The 23,119-nt window shown below is 38.6% G+C and overlaps 7 protein-coding genes across 9 annotated transcripts; 1 reads left to right on the top strand and 6 right to left on the bottom strand.

The window, feature by feature from the left end:
- Nucleotides 1–1,156: 1,156 nt before the first annotated feature.
- On the bottom strand, nucleotides 1,157–4,451 carry LOC9321072 (probable GTP diphosphokinase RSH2, chloroplastic). The gene is made up of 6 exons (XM_002884960.2): nucleotides 3,216–4,451; nucleotides 2,943–3,128; nucleotides 2,392–2,852; nucleotides 2,145–2,303; nucleotides 1,707–2,058; nucleotides 1,157–1,622 (listed from the first exon to the last, which is right to left on the bottom strand). The coding sequence occupies exons 1-6, from the start codon at nucleotides 3,903–3,905 to the stop codon at nucleotides 1,326–1,328; spliced, it is 2,145 nt and encodes a 714-aa protein (XP_002885006.1). The 5' UTR covers nucleotides 3,906–4,451; the 3' UTR covers nucleotides 1,157–1,325.
- A 3,140-nt stretch (nucleotides 4,452–7,591) lies between these two features.
- On the bottom strand, nucleotides 7,592–8,255 carry LOC9321073. The gene has a single exon (XM_002884961.2). It carries the CDS (start codon nucleotides 8,027–8,029, stop codon nucleotides 7,652–7,654), a length of 378 nt encoding a protein of 125 aa, XP_002885007.1. The 5' UTR covers nucleotides 8,030–8,255; the 3' UTR covers nucleotides 7,592–7,651.
- Nucleotides 8,256–9,235: 980 nt separating this feature from the next.
- LOC9321074 (pentatricopeptide repeat-containing protein At2g36730) lies at nucleotides 9,236–10,286 on the bottom strand. The gene is made up of 2 exons (XM_021030935.1): nucleotides 9,855–10,286; nucleotides 9,236–9,498 (listed from the first exon to the last, which is right to left on the bottom strand). The coding sequence occupies exons 1-2, from the start codon at nucleotides 10,183–10,185 to the stop codon at nucleotides 9,236–9,238; spliced, it is 594 nt and encodes a 197-aa protein (XP_020886594.1). The 5' UTR covers nucleotides 10,186–10,286.
- A 438-nt stretch (nucleotides 10,287–10,724) lies between these two features.
- LOC9321075 (subtilisin-like protease SBT1.4) lies at nucleotides 10,725–13,551 on the bottom strand. Its single transcript, XM_021032458.1, has one exon. It carries the CDS (start codon nucleotides 13,351–13,353, stop codon nucleotides 11,020–11,022), a length of 2,334 nt encoding a protein of 777 aa, XP_020888117.1. The 5' UTR covers nucleotides 13,354–13,551; the 3' UTR covers nucleotides 10,725–11,019.
- A 62-nt stretch (nucleotides 13,552–13,613) lies between these two features.
- LOC9321076 (cation/calcium exchanger 3) lies at nucleotides 13,614–16,108 on the bottom strand. Of its 2 annotated transcripts, XM_021032459.1 has the most exons (2): nucleotides 15,518–15,600; nucleotides 13,626–15,191 (listed from the first exon to the last, which is right to left on the bottom strand). In XM_021032459.1, exons 1-2 carry the CDS (start codon nucleotides 15,542–15,544, stop codon nucleotides 13,758–13,760), a joined length of 1,461 nt encoding a protein of 486 aa, XP_020888118.1. In that variant the 5' UTR covers nucleotides 15,545–15,600; the 3' UTR covers nucleotides 13,626–13,757. The 2 variants fall into 2 exon arrangements, with proteins under 2 accessions (XP_002885010.1, XP_020888118.1); XM_002884964.2 differs by having other exon boundaries at nucleotides 13,614–16,108.
- A 237-nt stretch (nucleotides 16,109–16,345) lies between these two features.
- LOC9321077 lies at nucleotides 16,346–19,818 on the bottom strand. Its single transcript, XM_002884965.2, has 8 exons — nucleotides 19,471–19,818; nucleotides 18,633–18,942; nucleotides 18,330–18,527; nucleotides 17,974–18,246; nucleotides 17,758–17,860; nucleotides 17,555–17,673; nucleotides 17,272–17,448; nucleotides 16,346–17,188 (listed from the first exon to the last, which is right to left on the bottom strand). Exons 2-8 carry the CDS (start codon nucleotides 18,927–18,929, stop codon nucleotides 16,445–16,447), a joined length of 1,911 nt encoding a protein of 636 aa, XP_002885011.1. The 5' UTR covers nucleotides 18,930–18,942; nucleotides 19,471–19,818; the 3' UTR covers nucleotides 16,346–16,444.
- A 1,454-nt stretch (nucleotides 19,819–21,272) lies between these two features.
- On the top strand, nucleotides 21,273–23,085 carry LOC9321078 (sm-like protein LSM1B). Of its 2 annotated transcripts, XM_021030955.1 has the most exons (5): nucleotides 21,273–21,754; nucleotides 22,258–22,326; nucleotides 22,417–22,532; nucleotides 22,623–22,685; nucleotides 22,814–23,085. In XM_021030955.1, exons 1-5 carry the CDS (start codon nucleotides 21,694–21,696, stop codon nucleotides 22,889–22,891), a joined length of 387 nt encoding a protein of 128 aa, XP_020886614.1. In that variant the 5' UTR covers nucleotides 21,273–21,693; the 3' UTR covers nucleotides 22,892–23,085. The 2 variants fall into 2 exon arrangements, with proteins under 2 accessions (XP_020886614.1, XP_020886616.1); XM_021030957.1 differs by lacking the exon at nucleotides 22,814–23,085 and having other exon boundaries at nucleotides 21,295–21,754; nucleotides 22,417–22,524; nucleotides 22,623–22,681.
- Nucleotides 23,086–23,119: the final 34 nt, after the last annotated feature.

Below are 23,119 nucleotides of genomic sequence, written 5' to 3' on the forward strand. Positions count from 1 at the left end.
ATTGGTTCTCCCGCTAGCACCCTCCTAGCGGTTGCTAGCGGTCGGTTGCGGTTGTTAGCGGTTGGTACCAATCATAGAAACCGCTCCATACCGCTTCAAACCGCTCGAAATCGCTGAATTTCAAAAGCTCCTTCCCGCAAGCGTTTGCGGTTGCGGGCGGTAGCGGTTGGATTTTAAAAAAAAAAAAAAAAATAAAAAAACAAACCTTTACTTATAATTATTATAAAATATATTTATCATATATGTATCTTTCATCTTTGTATCACGTTCTCATCATAAACCCTAATCAATATTCTAAAATTTTATTTTCTCAATGTCTTCCACCCAAACTGATGAAAATCAAGAACCAAACGTAAGTATCATATATCATTTTATTCATTCATCACCTCATGTGTAACTCTTTGAATATTTTTCTTAGCATCTTTTTTTTCTTTTCATTATGTATTGCTTTGCTTTTTGATTGAATATATGTTTCGATTTATTTTCTCGAATAGAAAATCACTTGCTTTTTGATTGAATTCAACGTTATTTACAGTTTGCCTCATTACTTGATGCAATTTTTGGTGTTAACCCAGTATAAAATACTATCTTATTACAAAATTTCTTTATTTTTGAATAACTATTTAGTACTTTATTTATGGTTTCAATTATTAAGCATGTTCAATTTTTCTAATATTATCATAATAATATATTAGTATTTTTATTTCTTTTTTTGTAATATTTTTTTTATTTTTTTGGTCATTTTTTTATTTAACTGCTACCGCAACCGCTGATTTACCAGTCATAAAACTCCCGAAAACGCATCCATTTTCAAACGCTAAACCAGTCGTTCAAAACGCTTGGTAACGCTTGAAACCGCAACCGCCCGCTTCCGCAAACTCCCGCAACCGCAACCGCAACCGCTGCGTTTAAACCAGTCAGACCTAAGAATCTAGTAGTTTGAAGTTTATAACTCTCAATAGTGTTTTTTTTTTTTTTTTTTTGGTATCAATATTAAGTAAACTCTCAGCTAAGGTTTTAACTCTCAATAGTTTTGGGTAAATAGAAGGCGACAAAGAATATGCCTCATCAAGACAAGGTTTAATTTGATAATTCAAAACATATTCACACTTTGTGGGAATCACTGAGAGTTCTCTCAATAAATTTAAACTCTTAATGAAAGAACGACTACTTTATTTTTGCAAATTTATAAAAAGTCTAATACTAACTTTTTGCTTTTTTTTTTAGCTTAGATTGAACCAACGGAAGCATTGTTATGTACAACAAATTAATCATATTACTATATATACATACAGACATGGACTAGTTAACAATATGAGGACCCATCAACTTCCCCATCCGACCATGGTTCCGGGGCGGGAAAACGCGAGTCCTCGATCATACATCCGTTGAATCTCTTCTCTGTATTCAGTCAGAGACTCGTCAGGAATTGTTGGAGTCAGCTCCACCACATCACCCATCTTCAGCTTCCACTTGAGGTCACTTACAGGTCTTTGGTTCAGCCTTGGCCTTAGTTCTTCCTTTGCTGGTATGCCATACATGGACCACCTCGAGCTCCCTGGCCCCGCCCGGCTTAGCAGATCCGAGACTGTAGAACTCGCTGGAAATTCTTGCACAGACATCTGCATTTTCAGATTTGTTCAGTATAACAATCAAGTGCAAAACTATTTTGAACTAGACAAGATGATAAGAGGTTTATAACAAACCTTGTCATTTTCGATTACGATGACGTACACTGGTCCGTCCTGGCTACTGTTAGGCTTGTAAGAAGCCGGGCAGTCCTCGGAGTGAGACGGAAACTTGCAAGGGGGTTTGATGGAATCAGAAGAACTTATGGAAGATCGGTCTTTGCTCATTGCTTCGCAATGCCAGGTTACGACCCACCGAGCCCATTCAACCATCTGAAGCACAAACGAAGAGTATTTGCAGTCACCTTCCTTGTACCTCCAATGAGCTGCAAACCCAAATTCTGCTTGCAAATGCATCTCCTGTGTACGTATTTGGACTTCAAGTGGGACTGTTCCATTGTCCATCACTACCGTGTGCAAAGATTGATACCTAAAATCCAATTTTCCAAAGTCAGATTCATTACATTTTAACAAGCCACAAGCAACCACAACTTAAACCACGAGATATGAACTTACCCGTTGAATTTGGGATGAGTTATGTAATCCTTCAGCTTTCCAGGAACTTCAGACCATAAGCTATGAACTACTCCTAAGGCCTTGTAACAATCTCCTTCGTTGTCAACAATCAAACGTAACCCATGAATGTCATGAATTTCATCCACAGTTAGCTTTTTCCTGGTACAGTGGAATAGACAACATCAACATTAGTCTTCTAGTTTCACTCACATCTTTTGTTTAGTAGAAGGGAGGAAAGAGAACTTACTTCAACATCTTGCTGTAAATACTATACAAGCTCTTGTGCCGGCCACACAGAACATGATAAGAAATGCCTTCTTTCTTAAGAGCTTGCTCCAATTTCTCTATTGCAGAAGTAATCATGGCTTCGTCGAATGAATCCTCAAGCATGGTTGACATCTCATTATGCTGGTTTGGGTAAAGATGCTTGAAACAAAGATTTTCAAGCTGAACTTTCCAGGTAGAGATTCCCAAACGATTAGCCAACGGTGCAAATATTTCCAGCGTCTCTTTAGCAAACCTCTGCTGCTTCACTGGGGACAAAGCGTAAAGCGTCTTCATGTTGTGTAATCGATCAGCCAGTTTTATAAGAACAGCTCTTGCATCTGCCATTGCAAGAAACATTGTGTGCAATCGATCTGCTTCAACGGTTTTACACGCCGTATTGTTCTCTCTAGCGAGTTTGCTCAATTGGCTAAGCTTTGAAACCTATACAAAACACACACACACACACACATACGGATTTAAAAAACCAAGAATCTCAATCAATCAAAGTCCATAGATGTCGATCTTTCTTACCCCTTCGACCAAATCAGCCACTCCTGCTCCAAAGTTTCTGAGAATATAATCATAGCTCATGAATGAATCATCCATAGTATCATGAAGAAGCCCAGCAACAACAACAGTCGAGCTAGCTCCGATATTAGCCAACAACATAGCAGTCTCAACACAATGTTGAAGGTAAGGATCACCACTAGCTCTCATCTGATTACAAACATCAAACGAAAAGTTCAGCCACCAAAAACCAAACAAGAATAAAAAACTAGTGATAAAGATTGTATCTTTTTATACCTGTCCTCTGTGAGCTTTCTCTGCTTCATAAAATGCTTTGATCACAGACTCATCTTTGAAGATCTTGTGTCTCAATTGAGCACGTCTTAACAAATCCCTAGCATATGGCTTTCTCGTATCAACCCCAAAACCATCCTCCATAGGAAACGTTAGCTCATCAACGAGAACAGAATCCGATCCCAATTCGTAATCCACACATGATCCTAGAGCTTTCCTTACGAAACCATTGAACAATCCACTAGCTCCTAAACGAAACGAGCCATCTAGATTCCGATCACGAGACATTCTCATCGGAGGGCTACAACTACAAGAAACTGGACCGTGAAGCACAGAGATAGGACTTTGAAGATCTCGTCTAAGATACGAAGAATTCACAAATTTCGCCGGAGAATAACAAAAGGAGCTGCTCAAGCTCAGATCTTTTAAATCATCACTCCGATCATAGCGTACTGAAGAAAACTCATCTACTCCGGTTGAGTATGAGCAAGAGGAAGCTGAAGATTTGACGGATGCGCCGGAGAAAAGTGAAGAGAGACCACCGACGATTGGTTTCTGCGGCGAGGAAACCATGGAAGGGGATGTTGACGAACTCCTGGAGGTCAGATCGAGATCACATGAGATCTGATGTGGCGTGGAACAAACGCTGCTTGGTGGGCTCGCGTAAAGAGCTATAGTCGTCGCCACCACCATTGGAGCTCGTTGGTTCTGGTTTAGAATCCGAAGGTTCAGTTTTTTTTTTTTTTTTGTTCAGAAATCAAAGAATAAAAAATAACCAGAAACTATGTGCAATTCCCAGAATTAGCTCCCAAAATTCGTCAAATTTCCCGGGAATCAAAGTCACCTTTTTTCTATTGAAACAAACAGATTTACTCAAAACCCACAAATTCTAACACGAAACCCAGATGGATTTTGAGTTGTACAAGGAACTTTTATACAGAGGAAGAACAGAACAAAGCCTAAACTATGTACAATTTATACGAGTTTTTGAAGAGGAGAAAAATCGTAGAAAACGAGTCTAATGGAGACAAGAGGGTGTGTGTGAGGAAGAAGGAGAAGAAGAAAGTTGGACGCTTTGCTTTAAGGAAGAAATTAATCTCTCTCTATTTGATTTTTCTTTTCCTTTTCTCGAAATTAGAAACTACTGTCTCTCCTTCCTCTGTTCTTATTCGTCTGTTTAAGTTCGGCCGACCAAAACTAAACCGATCAATATTACTATTACCGATATACCCTTTTACTTAATCGGTAATTACTGAGTTAAAGTGGGATTATTAGTACAGTCTAATCTTGTTATGTCCTTATCCATTGCTGTTCGTAAACAATTATTTTCTTTGTATTGGGTATAGAATATAAATCTAATTTTTCTAATGCTTTATCCACGAGCTAAGATTTATGAAATCTTCCCTGATGTTATTTTGGTTATATCAACTTCCAAACTCAAAACACATATAGGTTAATGCTAAAGGATATTATAATCAAAGCTAATTCGTTGTGATTAAAGAGACTTGTGTCATTAAAAAATTGATGACACACTAACTGATTAAGAATATATCCAATCAGATGACATCGATATCCCAACTCCAATTTGGCTATAAAATAACTTTTAAAAGGCATAGTTTATGGAGTACTAGTCACTAGATGGCTTTTGTGTTATGATAAAAGACATTTTAATTTATAAGTTAATTGTATTTGAACCTAACTTGTACGATAACCTACAAGATAGTGCAGGTCTCATCTCATACTTAGCTCTATATATATTTCTGTTTCGAATATTTGTGTGTGTTTTAAGAACTTATTAAAACTCAATCTTAATAAGACTGATAAATCTAAATGTTTATCATGTAGGTTGTATATATGAATTTAATGTTAGGTTTTATAACAGATTTTCTCACTAATTACTAACTAGTAAGTATTCCAATAAGTATATTTCTTTTAACCAACCGAATATATAATACTAAACTCAACGACATCTTTCTAAATTTTTATTCCTGATATTAATTAGATATTCGTGATCATTATTCACATATGCTTCCTTAAGCTTCACGCCAATGCATGACCCCGCCATTTTTTTTGTTGTATAAAATTAATCAAATTTAATTTAGTACGTATCTTCTTATCCACTTGGAATTTTTTTAATTTACTTCTTCAGTTTTTTGTTTAAAAATGAAGATAGGCTTATAGCACAGTGTCAACGGCAGATGAGTCATCCCATATTATGCATCAGCATCAACTTGAATCATTTGATCCACTTTTAACTGTTGTTAATATGGATTATGACGAGTTTTGAAAGAAAAAAAACAACTTTCTTTATTATTTAATATAATTTTTTTACTTTTTTGATCAAATGGAATTTGTTACTTTAAACATGAACAAAAATCAGCAAATTGTAAAACAAGGGTCCACCATGAGATTTATGTTTTGTCTATCGTTTTTTATTTTGTTTATTTCGTGAGGTCTCATTGGATATGTTTTTGTTGCATGGCATCAATAAGGGGAATTGAATCGAACCCACATTGCTGGTTTGGTTAATAACTCTCCTAAACCCTTCTCATTCATTGTCAAACAGTGTACTTAAATGTAGTAGCTAAGGATGATAAATTTCAAATCTGTAAAGGTAAATATAAATCTATTTAGATTACACATCACGAAACATTTGATTAATTTACAAATCAAAAACTATGTATAGTGAAATCAATTCCTTCAAAAGGAAGATGCGTTTTCTTCTACAATATCAAAACTAACACAGTCAAACATGATTGGGTTTTCGGAAAAAAATAAAAGACGGATGGTTAATGATATCAAGCCAGGGGCAACAGTGGCATTTTGAATGCATTGATGGATTTATACAACTATATTAAGTTTTAGGAAGAGAGTGTTGATAAGGACACACCGACGCGTTCCGGAGATTAAACCATCAAAGCAAGAAGAAAATTCGCCACGTGGTGCCAAGTCGGCAATACTGAACATGACACGCGTCTAATTTGGCGGCCATGAGATAAAAAAAATGGATGTCACGCTCGTACCACGTGTCCATACCCTAGCATCGTCAATCAACTCTATGACTTGTGGGGATGACGGTGTCTTCTTACATCAGACGGCAGCGGTTGAGTCTTCTTCAGCTTAAACTGAATTACAGCCGTAAATTTTAGTTCCTACGGTTGTTGATAGTCAACTGGTCAAAGTCTGATACATTCTATATCACGTGTGTTAGTGTTTTAATACGTATATGATATTTTCGTGGTTTTTATGTCGACGGCGGAAGAAGATCATTTAATTCAATTTTAGTTGGTTAGAAAAATATTGGATTTATGTGGCAGCAGCATTTTGAGATATTTATTAGAGGAATCAGATCGGTTAGTTTCGGTTTATGACAAGAAGAGGTGGTCCCAAAATAGCAAATAATTGGTAATGTGAATTGCGTAAGAAGCAAACGTATCACGAGGATTAGGTCAGCCATGACTTAACCACGTGGAATTGTAGCGTTTGCCTCTTTCTCTCCTTCACGCAATTAGCCTCCTCACACACGCATCCTCACATGTATCATTCCGGTTTTCTCTTAACCGAGAAAATGACCCGCTAATGTAAATATCGGTTTGGTTTACTCTCTTGGTTTGAAACTTTCAGGGTCATTAATTAGCCCAATACTAAATCTCGGGCCTCTTTGGACTCGTACATAGTAATATGTAGAATATTTTGGGTTAAACCCAATGATTTTTATATCACTCTTTAGTCTTCTTTACAAAAACAAATTGTGAACCCAATGAATTTTGTCTAAACCCACGATGAAGAACAGCAAACGTTTGTACTTTGAAGCAAAGAAAATATGTTTTCATACTAACAAAACATAATCATGATTTATACCTTTTAATCCAGGTTGAGTTAGGTAAGTAATCTAATTTTGAACACAAATATGACTATACGATATAAAAAAAAAAAATTATCCTACACTTGTGGGAAATTGTGTGCATATATATATACTCGAATGAAAATATGAATTTTTAATTACAAATGGAAAATATTTTGCATGCACTATATATTTTCTTCACACTTGAAACCGGGAAAGGGAGAATTAATTGGTATACATTCTTCGAAGTTAGAGAGAACAAAACATCTAGCTACCGCACAAGTACCTGCATATCATATAAGTCAACACATAAAACTATATATGAACAACAGTATCTTTTAGCCGACAAGAATCTTACGGACCAAGTTTTTCCCATGGTCCAACAATTCAAGTTCCCTTTGTTTTTATATCTTGTTTCGTTCAAACTGTTTTATATAGTTTTTGACATTTTTTCAATAAAGAAGTTTTTGACATTTTTTGTGACAGAATTGTTATACGCAAATAGTTTTTTTTACGTATACTTTTAAACAGGAAATTTAAAAGACCTCCAAAATTATGAAGGTAATTAATTTGATACTCGAGTTAAATAATTTAGCTATACAAGAAAAAAACGAGGCTGGTCGACGTAGCCGGACATGGGACAGAAAGATAAGCCTAAGCCAGGAGCGGCAAAAGCAGCCGTTTCCACCGTCATGCGCTGCTGGATGGTGGCGGCTCCGGCGTCCTCGAACTCCTTCACTATAGTACGATAATACGCTTTGATTTTCTTCACGAGCCTCACGTAGTACAGTCTCAGCCACTTGAGTCTCATCCTCGTTACCACCTTCTTAAGCGAGAACCTGCCACGTGGCGTACTGTTTTTCCCGCCGAGACGCACAACTTGTGGCTTACGCCGACGGAGATAGATCTTCCGGTGACTTGACGGCCACCGGAATGCGCTGGAGGTGGCAGTGATGACCAAATGGGGATCCATAGAAATCTCGCGAGAGAATTTTATATAAGGAAGAAAGTGAAAGATGGTTTATGGAGTTAGATTGAGAAACTTATTATATACTTATATAGAGAGATACTAATAAGAGCCGTGAAATTTGTTTTGTGGTGACTTTATGACTAAATATGACATATTACGTAATTTCCGTAAAGTAATGTATCATATGTCCTAATCATAACCATTTGTAGTTTTTGTTGTTATACGCAAAATATACAGTTTTAAAAATTTATTTAGGGGGAATGCCCTATATATCACGACATTACACTAGTGCCACATATTTTGATTTTGAACTATTATGTAAAAATAGTAAACTACTAAAGAGACTGCTGATACTTATTATCTTTTAGCAATCTGTTCAATCATATGATAGCAAATGATGCGAGTCAAGTTTGATAGATAAAACATGCATAATAATGTATCGAATAGTATAATTAAGACTTTGCATTACTGGTAATCATTTCGTGAAGCGTTAGTGAATATTGAAGAAGGGCCAGTAAGTAGATAAGCTAAGATTACGCTTAGACAAGAGTAAGCCATTGTATGTCTCGCTGTAGAAGACGACACAAAAGTTACGTAGCTCAAGGGACCCATTTTGTCTATATTACATAGAAAGTCCACTTTAGTTCGATTTTTATAAGTTGTAGTGAAAACCATTCACCGGAAAATGATATGTTTCTTGACTTCTGAATAGTTTTGTGTGTGCGTTAATTAATGGACGGCTTGTGTTTATTCATTTATTTATTTCTGCTTTGATGTTGACTAATGCTATAGTACTTTTTTGCTCTAATATACACAATTTTTTTACAGAATTAAATTAAAGTTATTAGAGCACCCCCATTGGGGAGTCCTAAATAAGGGCTCCTTATAATTTTTAATACTAAATTTTGAATAAATGAGAGTTTAGAGTTTTTGTTAAATCCTTATATTTTTTATTGTCCAATGGTGGAGTCCTTAAGTGGGTTTCTTAAAGAAGAGTGTTTTTGGGGTTTTTGAGTTGAAGAACAAAGAAGAATGAAGACAATTGGATAAAGAAGAAGAGCCATACATGGTTGTATATATAGAGAATATTTTCTAAAAATTGAGACAATAATAGCTTTGAATACTAATTGTGGTCCGAATATTGTGATAGATACTACAAGCGGAGAGTAGAGTCCTCCAAACAACCGCATCAGGCTCAAAAGGCATTTTCTATATGAAGTCATACGCCTCGTTTAGTCGACATGCACGTCCCAAGATATCTACCATTGCTCTGTAGTGAATAATCATTGGTTTGATCTTGTGTGCTTTCTCCATCTCGTGGAAGTATTTGTACCCGTCATCCACCAATGCCGTGTGGCTACAAGCGCATAAAACACCGAGAAATGTCACGTATTTTGGTCTCACCGTTGATTCTTTCATCATCTTCGCGAATAGTTGAAGGGCTTCTTCTACAAATCCATATTGTGCTAAACCTACAATCATGGCATTCCAAGTCCAAACATTTTTGTCAACCATTCTTTCGAAAACTAACCTAGCATACTCTAATCCACCAGATTTTGCATACATGTCTACAAGTGCAGTACCTAGTCTACAGTTTAACTCTAACTCTCTTACCACCACCTGTGAATGCACCAACATCGCTTGCTTTCCTTGCCCTCTCTTCGGCCTACTTTCCTTTTCCATCCTACTCTCCTACTTTGGGAATGGAATTTCCCCAAGCTCAAGTTACCACAACACGCAGAGAGCAAAACAACCATTGTCGTCTCATCCGGACAAAACCTCCTACCAATAATCTCACAAAAACACTCAAACACCAAATTGAACTTACCATTCTCAACAAGAGCAGTCATAATCGAGTTCCAAGAAACAAAATTTCTGTCAGTCATTTCGTCGAACATCTTCCTGGCATCATAAGTTTTCTTACAAGAACCATATAGATGAATCAAATTATTCCCAACATACACATCAGAATCAAACCCATGTTTCAAAACCTCAACTTGAATCTGTCTACCCGCAGTGAGACCTAAAAACGAAGCACAAGCCTTGAGAAGAAAAGGAAAAGTAAGCTTATTAGGATTGATTCCTCGTCTCTCCATCTCAGAATAAAACCAAATCGATTCTACTGGAGTATCACTCGAAGAATAGCCTCTATTGAGCATATTCCAAGTAGAAGGAGTCGAATCTGAAGAGTGAAGCAGAAGGGTTCGCGCAAAGGTAAGGTCTTTGACGAGGGATAGTGATGAAACCCGTACAAGCTCGATGATGATAAAGCTGTCATTTTGGAGTGAGGAGACATGGATTTTACCATGGATCTGTAGAAGATGTTTAAATGAGGAACATAGCTTGAGGAAGATAAGACATTGGTGTTTCCTGGATTTGAAGCTTGAATCTGAATCCGTAGAGGTTCGGAGAAAACAAGGAGGAGAGAAGGCAAATCGATTTTGAAGGTAAAAGCACAGGATAGTAAAGTTTTTTTTTTTTTTTTTATATATACTCTTCCAATAAGAGAATGACACGTACACGAACCTTAAAAACTAAAAAACACCTAATGCAAGGTGCAAACCTTGCTTAATACCACAATTTTGAATTATTTTTTGACTTTTTTAAGTTTTTTCTTTAAGATTCTTCTAAGAAACTCACAAGGTCCTCCCAATGGACCTGCTCTTAGTAATCTTGATTATTTATAACAAAGTTTAAAGAAAACGAAATTTCTTTTTTTTTTTCTTTCTTTCGGAATCCTTTGCTTATTACAAAACATTTAATTGCCAGGTGGATACATGAAATCAAACAAGAATCTAAAAGTTTACAAATGCCAATCGAAATTTCTGCTCATTCACCCCATGCATAGTGGTATAACCCAAGAGTAAGGGCTCTTTAAATGAGTATACAGATCGGCCCATTAACAACATGGCCCATTAAACAAACCCGGCATGACTTTTTCGTTTTAAAGAAAACATAAAACCAGAGCCCAAGTTGTATCATCAATCAGAACTTCAGAAGGACTGAACTGATCCCTGACCCCATTGGACGGCAACGGGACTCTTAACCACGTGTTCGCCGTCTGCCCATTCGATCGACCCGAATTCATGACCCGGCACGGATCCGACTCCTCCGCCGAGCACCACGCTCTTAAACGTCACTTCATACTCCAACTCGCTCTTCTCCTTGCTAAAGGCGAGCTTGCTCGGAGACACATCAATCTCAACATTCGCCGGAGATTTAACTCCGACTTCGTACACAGCGTCGACATTGCTTCCCACGTTTTTGACAGCCCTTTTGTATTTCACAACCTCTCCGGTCGATCCGAAAACCACTGAGAAAGATGGGTAATTGAGATCTCCGGCGGTTCTTAGCTTGCTCGTTTCGCAGGCATTGAAAAGAGTTGGATCTTGAAGGAAGACTAGAATCCCCGGAAACTCATATCCCACGGCGCAGAGGAAAGCTACGTACTCTTTAACCTCGATGTCGTAAACCAAACCAGGATTTAAAGCTTTGTTTGGATCGACGTGTCCAGCTCCGTGGATGAACGAGTTTGATGATTTACCGGTGGCGAGATCCTCGATTGGTTCGCCGGAGTTTTCGACGTCGTAGGCGGTGGTTACGAGGGCGGATTTGATTGCTGCAGGTGACCAATCGGGATGAGCTTTACGGAGGAGAGCGGCGAGTCCACTAACGTGTGGGCACGACATCGATGTACCGGAGATGATGTTGAATTGGACCCGTCTTGGATCGATATCTAAATCGGTGGGACCAACCATCCCGGTCCAACCGGCTAAAATGTTGACTCCGGGAGCAATCACGTCCGGTTTAAGGATAACCGGTGTCAAGTGATTTGGTCCACGGCTGGAGAAAGCGGCGACTCTGGGAGAAGGAGGAGATGGTCCGATCAAAGTGCCTAGGAAACTGATTTTTGCGGTGGGAGAGTCTGATGTTTTGATGTAGTCGCGGATTTGATCTCCAGCTTTAGCTCCAACCATTGTCGCCGGGACGAGATGCGAATCAGCGGTGAGTTCTTCACCGCTTTCAGCTGTGTTCGCCAGAATCATACCTGCACCACCGGCTATCTTGACGGCACTTCCTTTCTCAACTCTTGCATTGCCTCCTCTGTCACAGAGCACGATTTTGCCTTCCACTAATGATGAATTCAATTTCCCAGGGTAACACAATCTGCTTCCGCAATCGCCGGAATATACCAGAGAAAGTTGAGAATCCGGTAGAGATTCGCCTGCGTACAGTGATGTTCCCGTGAAGACTTTCCCGTCTCCAGTGATTGCGTTTGCGGAGAATTCTCTATCGACGGTGGATGCACCAACGGTTAAGATCCATGGAGCGATGTTCGTCGCGGTTTCGGGACCTGGACCAGAATTCCCAGCGGAGCAAGAAACGACGATGCCGTGCCGCGTCGCTCCAAATGCTCCGATCGCGATAGAATCCGTGTGATACTCCGGGGCGTAACCGCTGGCTCCGACGGAGAGAGAGATAACGTGAACACCGTCCGCAACCGCTTGATCCATGGCGGCGAGGATATCGGAATCGTAGCATCCGCTGCTCCAACAGATTTTGTAAGCGGCGATTCTCGCCTTAGACGCCATCCCACGAGCCGTTCCGGGCGCGTACTGGAACAAACTCGCGTTTGCAACCACCGATCCAGCCGCCGTAGATGCCGTATGCGTCCCATGACCTTCTGTATCGCGCGGCGATCTCGATTCCTTCGCTGCATGCTTTTTTGTTCCATTCCGTTGCGTTAAATATCCCTTGTAATACGCTCGAGCTCCGATTAGCTTCCGATTGCAAGATGAGGCGGGAAAATCAGGTCCGATCTCGCACTCGCCTTTCCATGTAGATGGAACGGGACCGAGACCTGAATCCGAGAAACTTGGATGCTCCGGCCAGATTCCAGTATCTAGAACGCCGACGATCACGTCTTCGCCGTAATCTGAGTTGCCCCAGAGACCAGAGTTTTGGGAGAAACCGAGGAAGTCAGGTGTGTGAGTGGTGTGGATCTCACGCGCTTGATCTGGTATAACGGAAATGACGGAAGGATGACGGCGGAGTGCGGCGGTTTGGATAGGGGAGAGGCGAGCGGAGAAGCCATGAACGGCGCGTGAGTAAGAGTAGAGGAGCGTTGCTGGTTGGGGAGAAGAAGGGAGAGAGCGAAGGAGAGAGACGTGCCAGTGGTTGTGGGAGGAGAAGAGGGAAGGCTTATGAGAACTCTGCACATGGACGATGTAGGATTCTAGGCCATCCGACGAAGAATAAGAAGAGGATAAGAAACAGAGGAAGAGAGAGAAGACGAAGAAGACGGAGGAGATAGAGAGCTTAGCCATGGCAATGGCGATGGAAGAAGAAGAAGAAGATTCGTTGTGGGTGATAACTTTTGGTGACGTATTTATTATCTCGTTGAGCTTCTACTGAATCTTGTATTTCGTCTATATGCCACGTCAGCAATTTATCAATAATTGGTCCCAAATGATTCTTCCAAAAGATAACAGTGAATAATAGCAAGGAGGAGACGTGGGACACATGACTGGTTTAATGTTGACACGAGGATAATAAGAATTTTTGCGGTTATAAAAATGGGCAGGTATGACAAAAGGACAAACCAATAACAAACAAACACACTAATAAGATTCAAAACTATGAACTCTCATGTCATGACCACTTCTTTGGTATACAATAAGCCTCTGATTAGTTTGTTGGTTAGAGACTAAACAAGATTATATATAGCTCTTTAAGCAGCCCATGGTATGAATCCCATGGCGCAACTGAGCCTGAAAGTGACGAATATCAGATATATTGCAATGAGTCCCATACCTAAGGTTCTGTTAGGTCGCATGTCGTTGCGCGGGAGTATCACCATAGCCCAAACCAAACCGAGTACTAGAAACCCAAGTGTGTAGAACAGGCTTTTGTCTTCTGGTAGCATGTATGTGTCAGGACTCTTGGACCATGCGCCAAAAAGCATTGACATACCGAGCCCGACGAGTGTGTTGAACATTGGACCTGCGTAGCATCCCGATAGAGCGATTTGTACACCATCACCACCGTTCATCGTCAATGCGATATTCGACACTAAGTCACCCATTGAGTTTCCCCAAGCAAGTACTGTTAGCGCAAGTATCGACGGGTTAATTCCGTAAATCTCACCAAATGTCACCAGAAGAGCTACAAGTTCGTTTGCAATCATGTAGAACCATACGATGCTCATGATAAACCCACCAAGGACCCAAGGGATCAAGAATCTTCGAGGTGGGTGATCGGGTTCTGTGTTTTTGTAAGCAAGAAAGCCCAGAGTAGAGCCTATAGCAACACCAATAAAGTATGCGACACCACAAGCTTGGGGACTCACATCGTCTTGGCTACTCCAGAGAGACGCCAAAAGGACAGGAGCTAATGTAACGCTGGCCACAGCATATGTCTTTGACCATGTATCTTCCTCGACCGACGGAATTGTTAACCTCCTTGGAATCGTCAGCGGAATTTCCAACAAGGAAGTGAATTTAGTACATGAGGAGCTCTCAACTTCTGCACTGTCATCAATCCATCCCCAAGGTGGCCTGTCTTCATCATGTACACTAACTTTCGCGAAATGGTTGGAATAGATGGCCACATTTGACGCCCACATCCACTGAGGAAGACTCTGTAGCCGAGGTGGACCATCCTCAGGGTCAGTTTCTATCAAGGGGGTATTCATTGGCATATCCTCTCCAACACTCGGGGAAAACATGCTTCCTTGCATAGGTAGCAAAGGAGTAAGAGCCTCTAGTTTAAACCTCTTAGCATGTTTTATCAGAATGACATTCGCTGCCACAAGGAAAGCATAAATCACATATATCGAGACAAAGGCGATGGCAATCCGGACTGTCACTTTACCAACCATCAAAATCACCAGCAAAGACACAAGCGTGAAAAGGAAGAAACTCAAGTCTCTGATGAAGCATTTCTTATCGATCTTGACATCCTTATCCGCAACACAAAGCGAAACAATGCCAACAACAACAGAAGTAACAAACACAGCACCACCCAAGACGCTGTTAAGACCAACTTCTCCTTTATCTGTTCCAACAAAAGCGGCTATACTAGCAAACACATCTGGTGCTCCATTCCCAAGAGGAAGTAAAGTAACACCAGCAACAGTTGGAGGTAGCCTCAAAAGCTTTGAAAGCTTCTCCAATGAACAACAAAAGTAATCAGCAGCAGTATTACCCAAGAGATAAAACAATGCAACAAGCCAAACACCTAACATCATGTAACCCAAGATACTGAAATCTCTGCAGGAGCAGTAGAAGAAGTTGAGGTAATCAAAGAATCCATCAGGGGAACAAATTGGGTTTGCTTTTAAGAAGTCGCATTGATCAGCATAACCAATGTGTTTGTGTAACCCTGAGAATAAAACAGTACTAGTGCTACTCAAGCTGCTATTGCCAGAATCATTCGTTTCAATTTGCCTCACATTTCTACGAATTAACGTGAAACCATTATTGAATTTACCTCGGGAGGTTGAGCCACTACCACCATTGACGAGAGATGAGTTCCTAAACAAAGGGTTCCTGAGAATATCGCTCCGATCAAAGAAGAAGCAAAACAGAACCAGAGCACAAATCCCATTGAAAGCCCCTCGAAATTTGGGGTTTTTCGAGCTATATAGAAAACTCACCGCGCTCATTTTTCAAACCTTATTTGAACAAACAACCAACTAACGATGATCATAAACCCCAAACCTAACCTAACCAGAAAGGGGCCTAGGGTTTTGAAACAAACAGTATACGATTTTGAAAATGTTGAAAAACCCTCAGTTTCGATCAGGCGAAACGCAATTGAGAATCAGGTGGTGACCAAGATTAATTAGCGACGGGAAATTATAGTTTCCTGGGAATTGAAGGTTGGCAAAAGAGAATTGGTGTGATCGTAGCACGAAACAATGGTGAGGAATCAGCAGCGCTTGTCAAAACAATGGTGATCAGGTTCATTTTTGACACGGAATCATATCAACGACAGACGTGGCATTCTTTTCATTTTTGTACAACCGATGATTCTTTAGTTGTTGATGATAAAAATATTCTGGGCATATTTTACAAAATTTAGACTTTTGACCTTATTATTTGAGTATTAAAAAGGACAATGATTAACAGAAATGAGACAAATGGTATCGCCTATAAGGTACTCTACGTAGTCGTGGTTAGGTTAGAAAGAGACATTTTAATATTTCAATTCATTTTGAGAATATTTCTTGTCGATTCCCCCATTGAAAAAGACAATCTTCTAACTCACTAAAATAACGAAAATAGCCAAGTATTTCTGTACATTTTCGAATATTGGATAAACAAAAAAAAAAAACCTCATAAAGATAATAGTCAATAAGTAGTATTTACAACTGCAAATACACATTTACCGCCAAAAAAGGAAGAAAGACAAGCTTTAAGGATCATGTTCAACTGTTAGCTCTTGTATTAGCCGTTCGATCTGTCGCCTGTAAACAGGCATGAAATGATCGCTTATCATCCTCTGCGATAACCTCACCTTACTATACAATGACCTCGGCGTCAGAAATATTCCTACTCTACCCTCCTCCACCGTCTCTACTGTCTCAGGCCTCTCGAGGGTAGACCCGTCTTCCTCTTCTTCTTCGTTAGCCTCTACGGCCTCGGGTCGAACCGTGACAATATGCATAATTTTGCCCGCCGGGAGGAATCTGCGGTATTCTTTCATCTCAGCCGTCTGGCTCTCCGGCGGGGCCACACCGGCCTCTGCAATGACGGCTTCTTCTTCTTCTTTTATTTCTTTTGCTACGTCGGTTTCTTCAGGTTGCTCTGACGTGTCGTGGTAAAGGTCATGCTCTAGTTGCTGCCATAGCTCAGCTTCAGTCATTCGCTCTTCGCGTGTGTCCATTTCCGCTGGATCCTCACACTCGTCAAGATCAGTGGTTCCGAGACGAGGTGATGTTTCATCTTCTGATTTCCATTTCCCGGTGATTTCTTCATCTGTAACAAGAAGAGGACCTGAAGTTTCGGGTATATCTTGGGACATTGCTTCAGAAGAATCTAACTGATGTTCCGAGTTTGACTGAGTAGCAGAGGCTCTGCGCCTGGGTCCCATACATGACCAAGAAGATATGCTTAGTGCAGGACGGGTCAGCATGCTTTGAGCTCTTCTCATCACAACCTGCAAGAGTTTGTTTTATTCACAGACTTTTTGACTCTTAAGTTCTATTTAAGTTTAGAAGCATATTCAGTGTAGTTTATTACCTGTGTGCCACTAGAAACTGGGCGTAACATTGCACCAGCGCCAGCAACTTTTGCTTTGGCAGTGGCCATAGATGGAAGTCGAGATCCTAAAGCCGTCGCTGAGCGATAAACAGTGCTGAGGATTCGAGTGCGTTCGATTTGATTTCTCAGATCATTTAGCCAAGCAGATGCTGTTACCTGAAGAGGTGGAAAAGGAAGAACAGATGGTTAATTCAAGAAATTACAACAAACGTTTTCCAAAGTATACAAATGAAGCATGAAATTGCGAGCCTAGGAAGTTAACCTCAGCGCGTAAGTCATCTACTGCTGCAGCAGAAAATGTAGGCACCAGATCAGCTCCGTTTATGACAGATACGATGAAGTCATTCCCAGAGTCAGCTAATTCCCAAGTCATACAAGCAGCTGACAAATATAGGAACAAAGTTCAGTCTTATATCTTAAGAAGGTATGATCAAATGTAATTGAAAACTATATTGGATAAAAAACCTGGAGCAAATGTAACACAGGTAGCTGTAGAGAGCATTTTCTGCTCCCGCAAAATATATGTCAAAAGTGCAGCCGTTCCACCGCCCAAAGAGTGCCCTACGATCTGCCAACAGAAATGCAGGAAAAATAAAATGTATGGAGATAGTCTTTGGCTTCTTACACAACAGGTTCTACGAAAAGTTGAAATCTAGAATAGAGACCAGCTACTTAAAGTACCTTGATTTTGTAATCTGGATATTGCTCAAGACCCTTGAGAAGACAAGGGGTGGCAAGTTTTGCTATACACCGGGCAGCAGCAACCATACCACAATGTGCATATCCTAAGACCAAATTGCTGACCCCTCTCTCATTTACAACAGTATGATGGAACGGTACGATTGCTCCGGTTGCAGCTGTCAAGGTGTCCTTGATGCTATGTGTTCCACGGATCAACAATAGAAAACATTTTGTTTTGTGATCGACAAGAACCGTAAAAGCTGGCTTCAATATCTACATGATGCAAAAGTCACAACTAAATCTCAAATTTCTATGTCGACAAGGTGCCTAAGAGCCTGAGAGTTGTTAAAGTTTACCCCAGCTTTGGGTTCGTGAATAAGGACATTTTCCTTTGTAAAGCCGGTCTCTTCTAAGAATAATGGAAACGGCTTCTTGGAAAAATGCCAACACAATGTCAACAAGTGCAAAAGATATCTGAGTTCAGTGGCTACTTCAGATCCTTTAAGCTCTATACTATCTTTACCACCAAAGACACGATCAACATGTAGAAGTCCCTGCGGTTTTAGGTACACAATTACAAAATGCACAACTTTGACCGCAAGATGATTAAATAAATCCAGAACTTAAGAGATGTTTATGAAGATGAAGAGATGTTTTACCTGCCTCTTGATGAGAAAATTGATCCCAAAAGCAAGATCTCCAATCGGCCACTTCCCTAGAGTCTCGGAGTAAGTAAAACGAAGAGTCTCAGAAAGAGTAGAAATAGTCTCCAACCAAGTTGCCGGAGCTTGAATAAGTCTATGAGAAACACGGTCAATCCTCAAAGAAGCCCGAGAAGCAGAAGTGTCAGAATTCTCATCGTCAACATCCGATGGACCGGCTATTAATTTCCGATTCAACGTGTAATACAGAAGAGCAGCTGCTCCAGCTGCTGTTGCCATAGTTGCAGTTGCCATGATCAATCTATCCCTATAAACATCAACGAAACAATTCAATAAAAAAAAAAAAAAAAAAAAAAATCACTCTGTTCCTCAATAGCGTATAGATGTTGAAAAACCTAAAGACGAAACTCAATCTAAGAAGAAAAATAAAACAAAATTGATCTCTATACATTAGATGCCACAATTTCAATCTCCAGATGCGTTAAGTATCTCAGACTTTTTCCAGAAATCTCCAAAAACATGTAAAGCTGGCAAATTGGATACAAATTCGTACAAAGAACATGATTTTCACCAATTACCCCCAGAGAACAAAAATTTCGGAATAAAAGAAAAAAAAAAAACTAGCCATTAATAGAAAACTCTCAGTTTCCTGAAATTTCTCGAATACCACAACAAACCCTACTCCTGATAACTATCGACGTTTTCAACCGATGCAAATCATATATCTGAATGTGATTTAGCTTAAAATTGAACAGGATCGGTGAACTTAAGAAACAAAACCCTAAATCCCCCACAAAAATCGCATCGTTAGAACACAAATTATTGAGAAACGAACCTGGAAAAAAAAGACGAAATCGTGACCCTGATTTGAGGGTTTTTACAGTGGAGAAGGAAGGTTAAGGTTGCTTATGTACGATACCTCCGGCGAAGGGGGGATTTATCTCCGATGTTGATGAATTTTTAGCTACAAACGCAACGCAAAGTGCAAACAGATTTTGTTTTCCTTTAAATAAACTGCGCTACGTTTTTGTGCTAAGCAAACGCCGCGTAGTTTCGCGCCGCCGAATCTGATGGTTACGTGGCAGTATATTATTGGATTAATTGGCTTCTCAGAGCCCGACGTCACTAGTTGAATTAACAATAAGAAGTTTTTACATAAAATTGAAATTGTATTTACGAATAAAAATGTCACAGGCTCACAACCACATATATATTCATTTAGATTGCAGCAAAATATTTAAATTTAACGAATTAGAATTAAGTAGGTTTTTTTTTTGTATTTTTTACTCAATCTTATTTCAAAAAATGTTATTGTTAATTTGATGGCAATTCTCAAGCAAAAGGACATTCATATTCTATTTTAGTCTTCAAAATCAGATTAGATAGATTTTCATCAATAAGGTTGTTTTTGCGGTAAATGTTACCAATCACATTGATTTAAATTTATGTCAAGACTAATTCTATATTCTTCCATTCCTTTTTTTTTCCTTCTTATTCTTTCCACTTCTTGTTTATAAAATTGTTTGAATAAAAGTTCAGAGGTTAAAAAACCATAAATATTTGATTATTTTACATAAAAGCATTATTTAAATATCATTGGTCAGAAGTCAATCAAAGATAAATTATGCATAAATTTTGAAAAAATAAATAAAATAAAACAACTAATAAAAAAAAAGAATATATACAAAGTAACCATGGATTCAAAAAGAATATACAAACTAACCATGAGCTACAGTAACTTTTCCTGTAACATGTCGGAATGTATGTGTAATTACGTAAATGTCCTTTGTAACATGCTTTTTTTCGAATTACATGTGATAGCATAATATATATCTTTTTATCATGTATTTTTCTCGTATTACACGTTATTTATAAAAACACATAGTATTTTTTGGAAAAAACATTCTATAATATCTCTGTATTTTTCTCGTATGACACGTTATTTATACAGAACACATGATATTTTTCGGAAAAAACATTCTATTCAGTGTAATATCTCTCTTTATCATGTTATTTTGTAATAATACACGTGTTTTATTAAGATCACATGTGATTTTTTTTAAAAAAGATGATTATTTTTTAGTAATATACGATTTTTATTAAGATTACATATGATTTCTTTTTTAAAAAGATTATATTCAGATTTAATTTTCCATAACAATGTTTTTTCTAAAAAAACGCTACGTAACAATGTTTTCTCTTAAAAATTCACTATGTTTTTTGAAATATCATGTCTTTTAGTTAAATATAACATGCAAAATTTAAATGTTACATGTTATTTAAAAAAACTTTACGAAACTGTCTCGTATATCGTTGATCTCGCAACAAATAAAGGATAATTTTGGTATTTCACATCATCTACAACGTGGATACATGGCTATTTAGCAACAAAAAAACTTTCTCTCTGCTATTTTCTTAATTTGAGTGTTTTATTTGGTTATTCCCTAATATTACCCTAAAATAAAACATCTAATAAAACATTTTTTTAAAACATATTCTAGACAGATGGTTTTGAATAACCAAAATTTTATAAAATTTATTTTAGAAAAATTCGATCACAATAATTTGTTAATTTTCTTAATAAAAGTTTAATATTAAATTGGAAAAGTGCTTGAAGTATTAATTAAAGTAGAACGCCTTATCTATCGAGTTAAGAAATCGCGGACATTTTTGCCCTAAAAGAAGAATAAATAGTGGACGATTTGCTCAAGTTATTTCTTCGAATTTTCCATCAACGATTTTCTCAGCCAAATTCGATCGGATCTGGGTTCTATATTTTTTTTGAAGAACCCGAGTCCGTTTTCGATCTGGTGTCGAAAGTCTCAATCTTTTTTTTAGCCCTTTCTCAATTTAAACCCTTTGGTCAAAACCCTAATTTAGATTCCTCTTTCCGCCTTCACTTTTTTTTTTTCTTTGTGTTAAATTTCGATTCTTCTGCGTTCGATAGCCAAATCTTATCTCTTCAACTGAAATCTGAGGAACATTATTATTATCGGTTTGTGTTTTATAGAAAGACCGAAACTTTTCTTCAAATTTCAAGCGGATAGAGTCAGTGGCGATGTCTTGGGCTGGTCCTGAAGATATTTATCTTTCAACCTCACTCGCTAGTTATCTCGATAGTAATTCCGTCTCTCTTTCTCTCTAATTCACATATTTGTTGAAGTGTCTTATGTATGTATGTAGTTATAAGAATTGGCCATGATGGCTCTGACTGAACACATTTGTGAGCTCAATTTTGCATACAATTTTGTGGCCTTTTCCAAAGCTTGTCAATTTTGGTGTTGAATTTATCGCAAAGAGACACTCTTTGATTAAGAAAGTGAATCAAAGCTTTATTTTTTTTACTGGGTCAAATCTGACTGTTCATCAATTACTGTTGTTAAGCTCTTAGCATGCGTGAGATATAATGTGATTGAGGTTGCTGGCTCATTCTTTATTCAACTTACGAAGTATAAACTTTATCCTGTTGGTTCTTTGAGTTTAAAGTTTCATAATTTTCTTTTGCTGATGTTTTTGGGATATGAGTTTATCCTCAATCTCATTTGGTGTAACGTTTGATTTTAGATATGAATCAATGTGCATCAGTTACTTATGTATGTTGCCTCTGCTCTTGATGATGCAGGAAAACTACTTGTGCTCCTTAGAGATGGTAGAAAGCTAATGGGAACACTCCGTTCCTTTGATCAATTCGGTACTCTCTCTTTTCATGCTCCTACATGTATGATATTGTTGATGAGTGAGAGATTTAGACCATGCTTTGTTCGTTGTAAATAATACACAGCCAATGCGGTTCTAGAAGGTGCGTGTGAGAGGGTAATTGTTGGTGAACAATACTGTGACATTCCTTTAGGCCTCTATGTAATCCGTGGAGAGAATGTTGTTTTGATTGGTGAGCTGGTAAGACTTCTCCTTGTTTGTCTTTTTTTTTTTTGTTATGTCACTTCGTGTTTTCCAGTTCACTGAGTTTGACCTTAAACCATGTGTTAGGACACGGAGAGAGAAGAGCTTCCGCCAAATATGATTCGCGTCTCAGAGGCAGAGATTAAAAGGGTAAGGCATAGCATCACATTTTCTAACTTTCACACATCAATAACAAACCGAGTAGCAAAATTGGATTCATTTGTGATGTTGTGTGTGTGCTGATGGTTTGATTTTGGGGAATCTGTGTGCTGGTTTAGGCCCAAAAGGTGGAGAGAGAAGCGAGTGAGCTGAGAGGAACAATGAGGAAGAGAATGGAGTTTCTCGACTTTGATTAAACCAGATTGTATCCCCATTCATTATTGGCCTGATACTCTGCTTTGGCTCGCAAGTTTTATGATGAGCCTTTTTGGTGTGTTGACTTAGGGGATCGACGCAAGTCTTATGTTTCATTTTGGAAGAACATGACAAAATAATCTGTGTACTTCTTCGGATATATTTACCTTTTTAAGAGAAAAATATTTAGCAATTTCTTTCCCTATCTTGGAATTGGGTATAGATTGGAT

Source organism: Arabidopsis lyrata (genome assembly GCF_000004255.2).
Source record: "Arabidopsis lyrata subsp. lyrata unplaced genomic scaffold ARALYscaffold_3, whole genome shotgun sequence".
Taxonomy (NCBI): Eukaryota; Viridiplantae; Streptophyta; class Magnoliopsida; order Brassicales; family Brassicaceae; genus Arabidopsis; species Arabidopsis lyrata.

Excerpts from the sequence above, each read along its gene's own strand:
- LOC9321078 (XM_021030955.1), top strand. The coding sequence starts at position 21,694 with ATGTCTTGGGCTGGTCCTGAAGATATTTATCTTTCAACCTCACTCGCT. Across the intron at positions 22,327-22,416 it reads CCGTTCCTTTGATCAATTCG|CCAATGCGGTTCTAGAAGGT; the intron begins GTACTCTCTCTT and ends AATAATACACAG. Across the intron at positions 22,686-22,813 it reads CAGAGGCAGAGATTAAAAGG|GCCCAAAAGGTGGAGAGAGA; the intron begins GTAAGGCATAGC and ends GTGCTGGTTTAG.
- LOC9321077 (XM_002884965.2), bottom strand. The coding sequence starts at position 18,929 with ATGGCAACTGCAACTATGGCAACAGCAGCTGGAGCAGCTGCTCTTCTG. Across the intron at positions 18,528-18,632 it reads ATTTTCTCATCAAGAGGCAG|GGACTTCTACATGTTGATCG; the intron begins GTAAAACATCTC and ends CTAAAACCGCAG. Across the intron at positions 17,189-17,271 it reads CAGTTTCTAGTGGCACACAG|GTTGTGATGAGAAGAGCTCA; the intron begins GTAATAAACTAC and ends AAACTCTTGCAG.
- LOC9321073 (XM_002884961.2), bottom strand. The coding sequence starts at position 8,029 with ATGGATCCCCATTTGGTCATCACTGCCACCTCCAGCGCATTCCGGTGG.
- LOC9321076 (XM_002884964.2), bottom strand. The coding sequence starts at position 15,692 with ATGAGCGCGGTGAGTTTTCTATATAGCTCGAAAAACCCCAAATTTCGA.
- LOC9321074 (XM_021030935.1), bottom strand. The coding sequence starts at position 10,185 with ATGCTCAATAGAGGCTATTCTTCGAGTGATACTCCAGTAGAATCGATT. Across the intron at positions 9,499-9,854 it reads GACTGCTCTTGTTGAGAATG|GTTTAGCACAATATGGATTT; the intron begins GTAAGTTCAATT and ends CCATGATTGTAG.
- LOC9321075 (XM_021032458.1), bottom strand. The coding sequence starts at position 13,353 with ATGGCTAAGCTCTCTATCTCCTCCGTCTTCTTCGTCTTCTCTCTCTTC.
- LOC9321072 (XM_002884960.2), bottom strand. The coding sequence starts at position 3,905 with ATGGTGGTGGCGACGACTATAGCTCTTTACGCGAGCCCACCAAGCAGC. Across the intron at positions 3,129-3,215 it reads AGAAAGCTCACAGAGGACAG|ATGAGAGCTAGTGGTGATCC; the intron begins GTATAAAAAGAT and ends GTTTGTAATCAG. Across the intron at positions 1,623-1,706 it reads TCGTAATCGAAAATGACAAG|ATGTCTGTGCAAGAATTTCC; the intron begins GTTTGTTATAAA and ends CTGAAAATGCAG.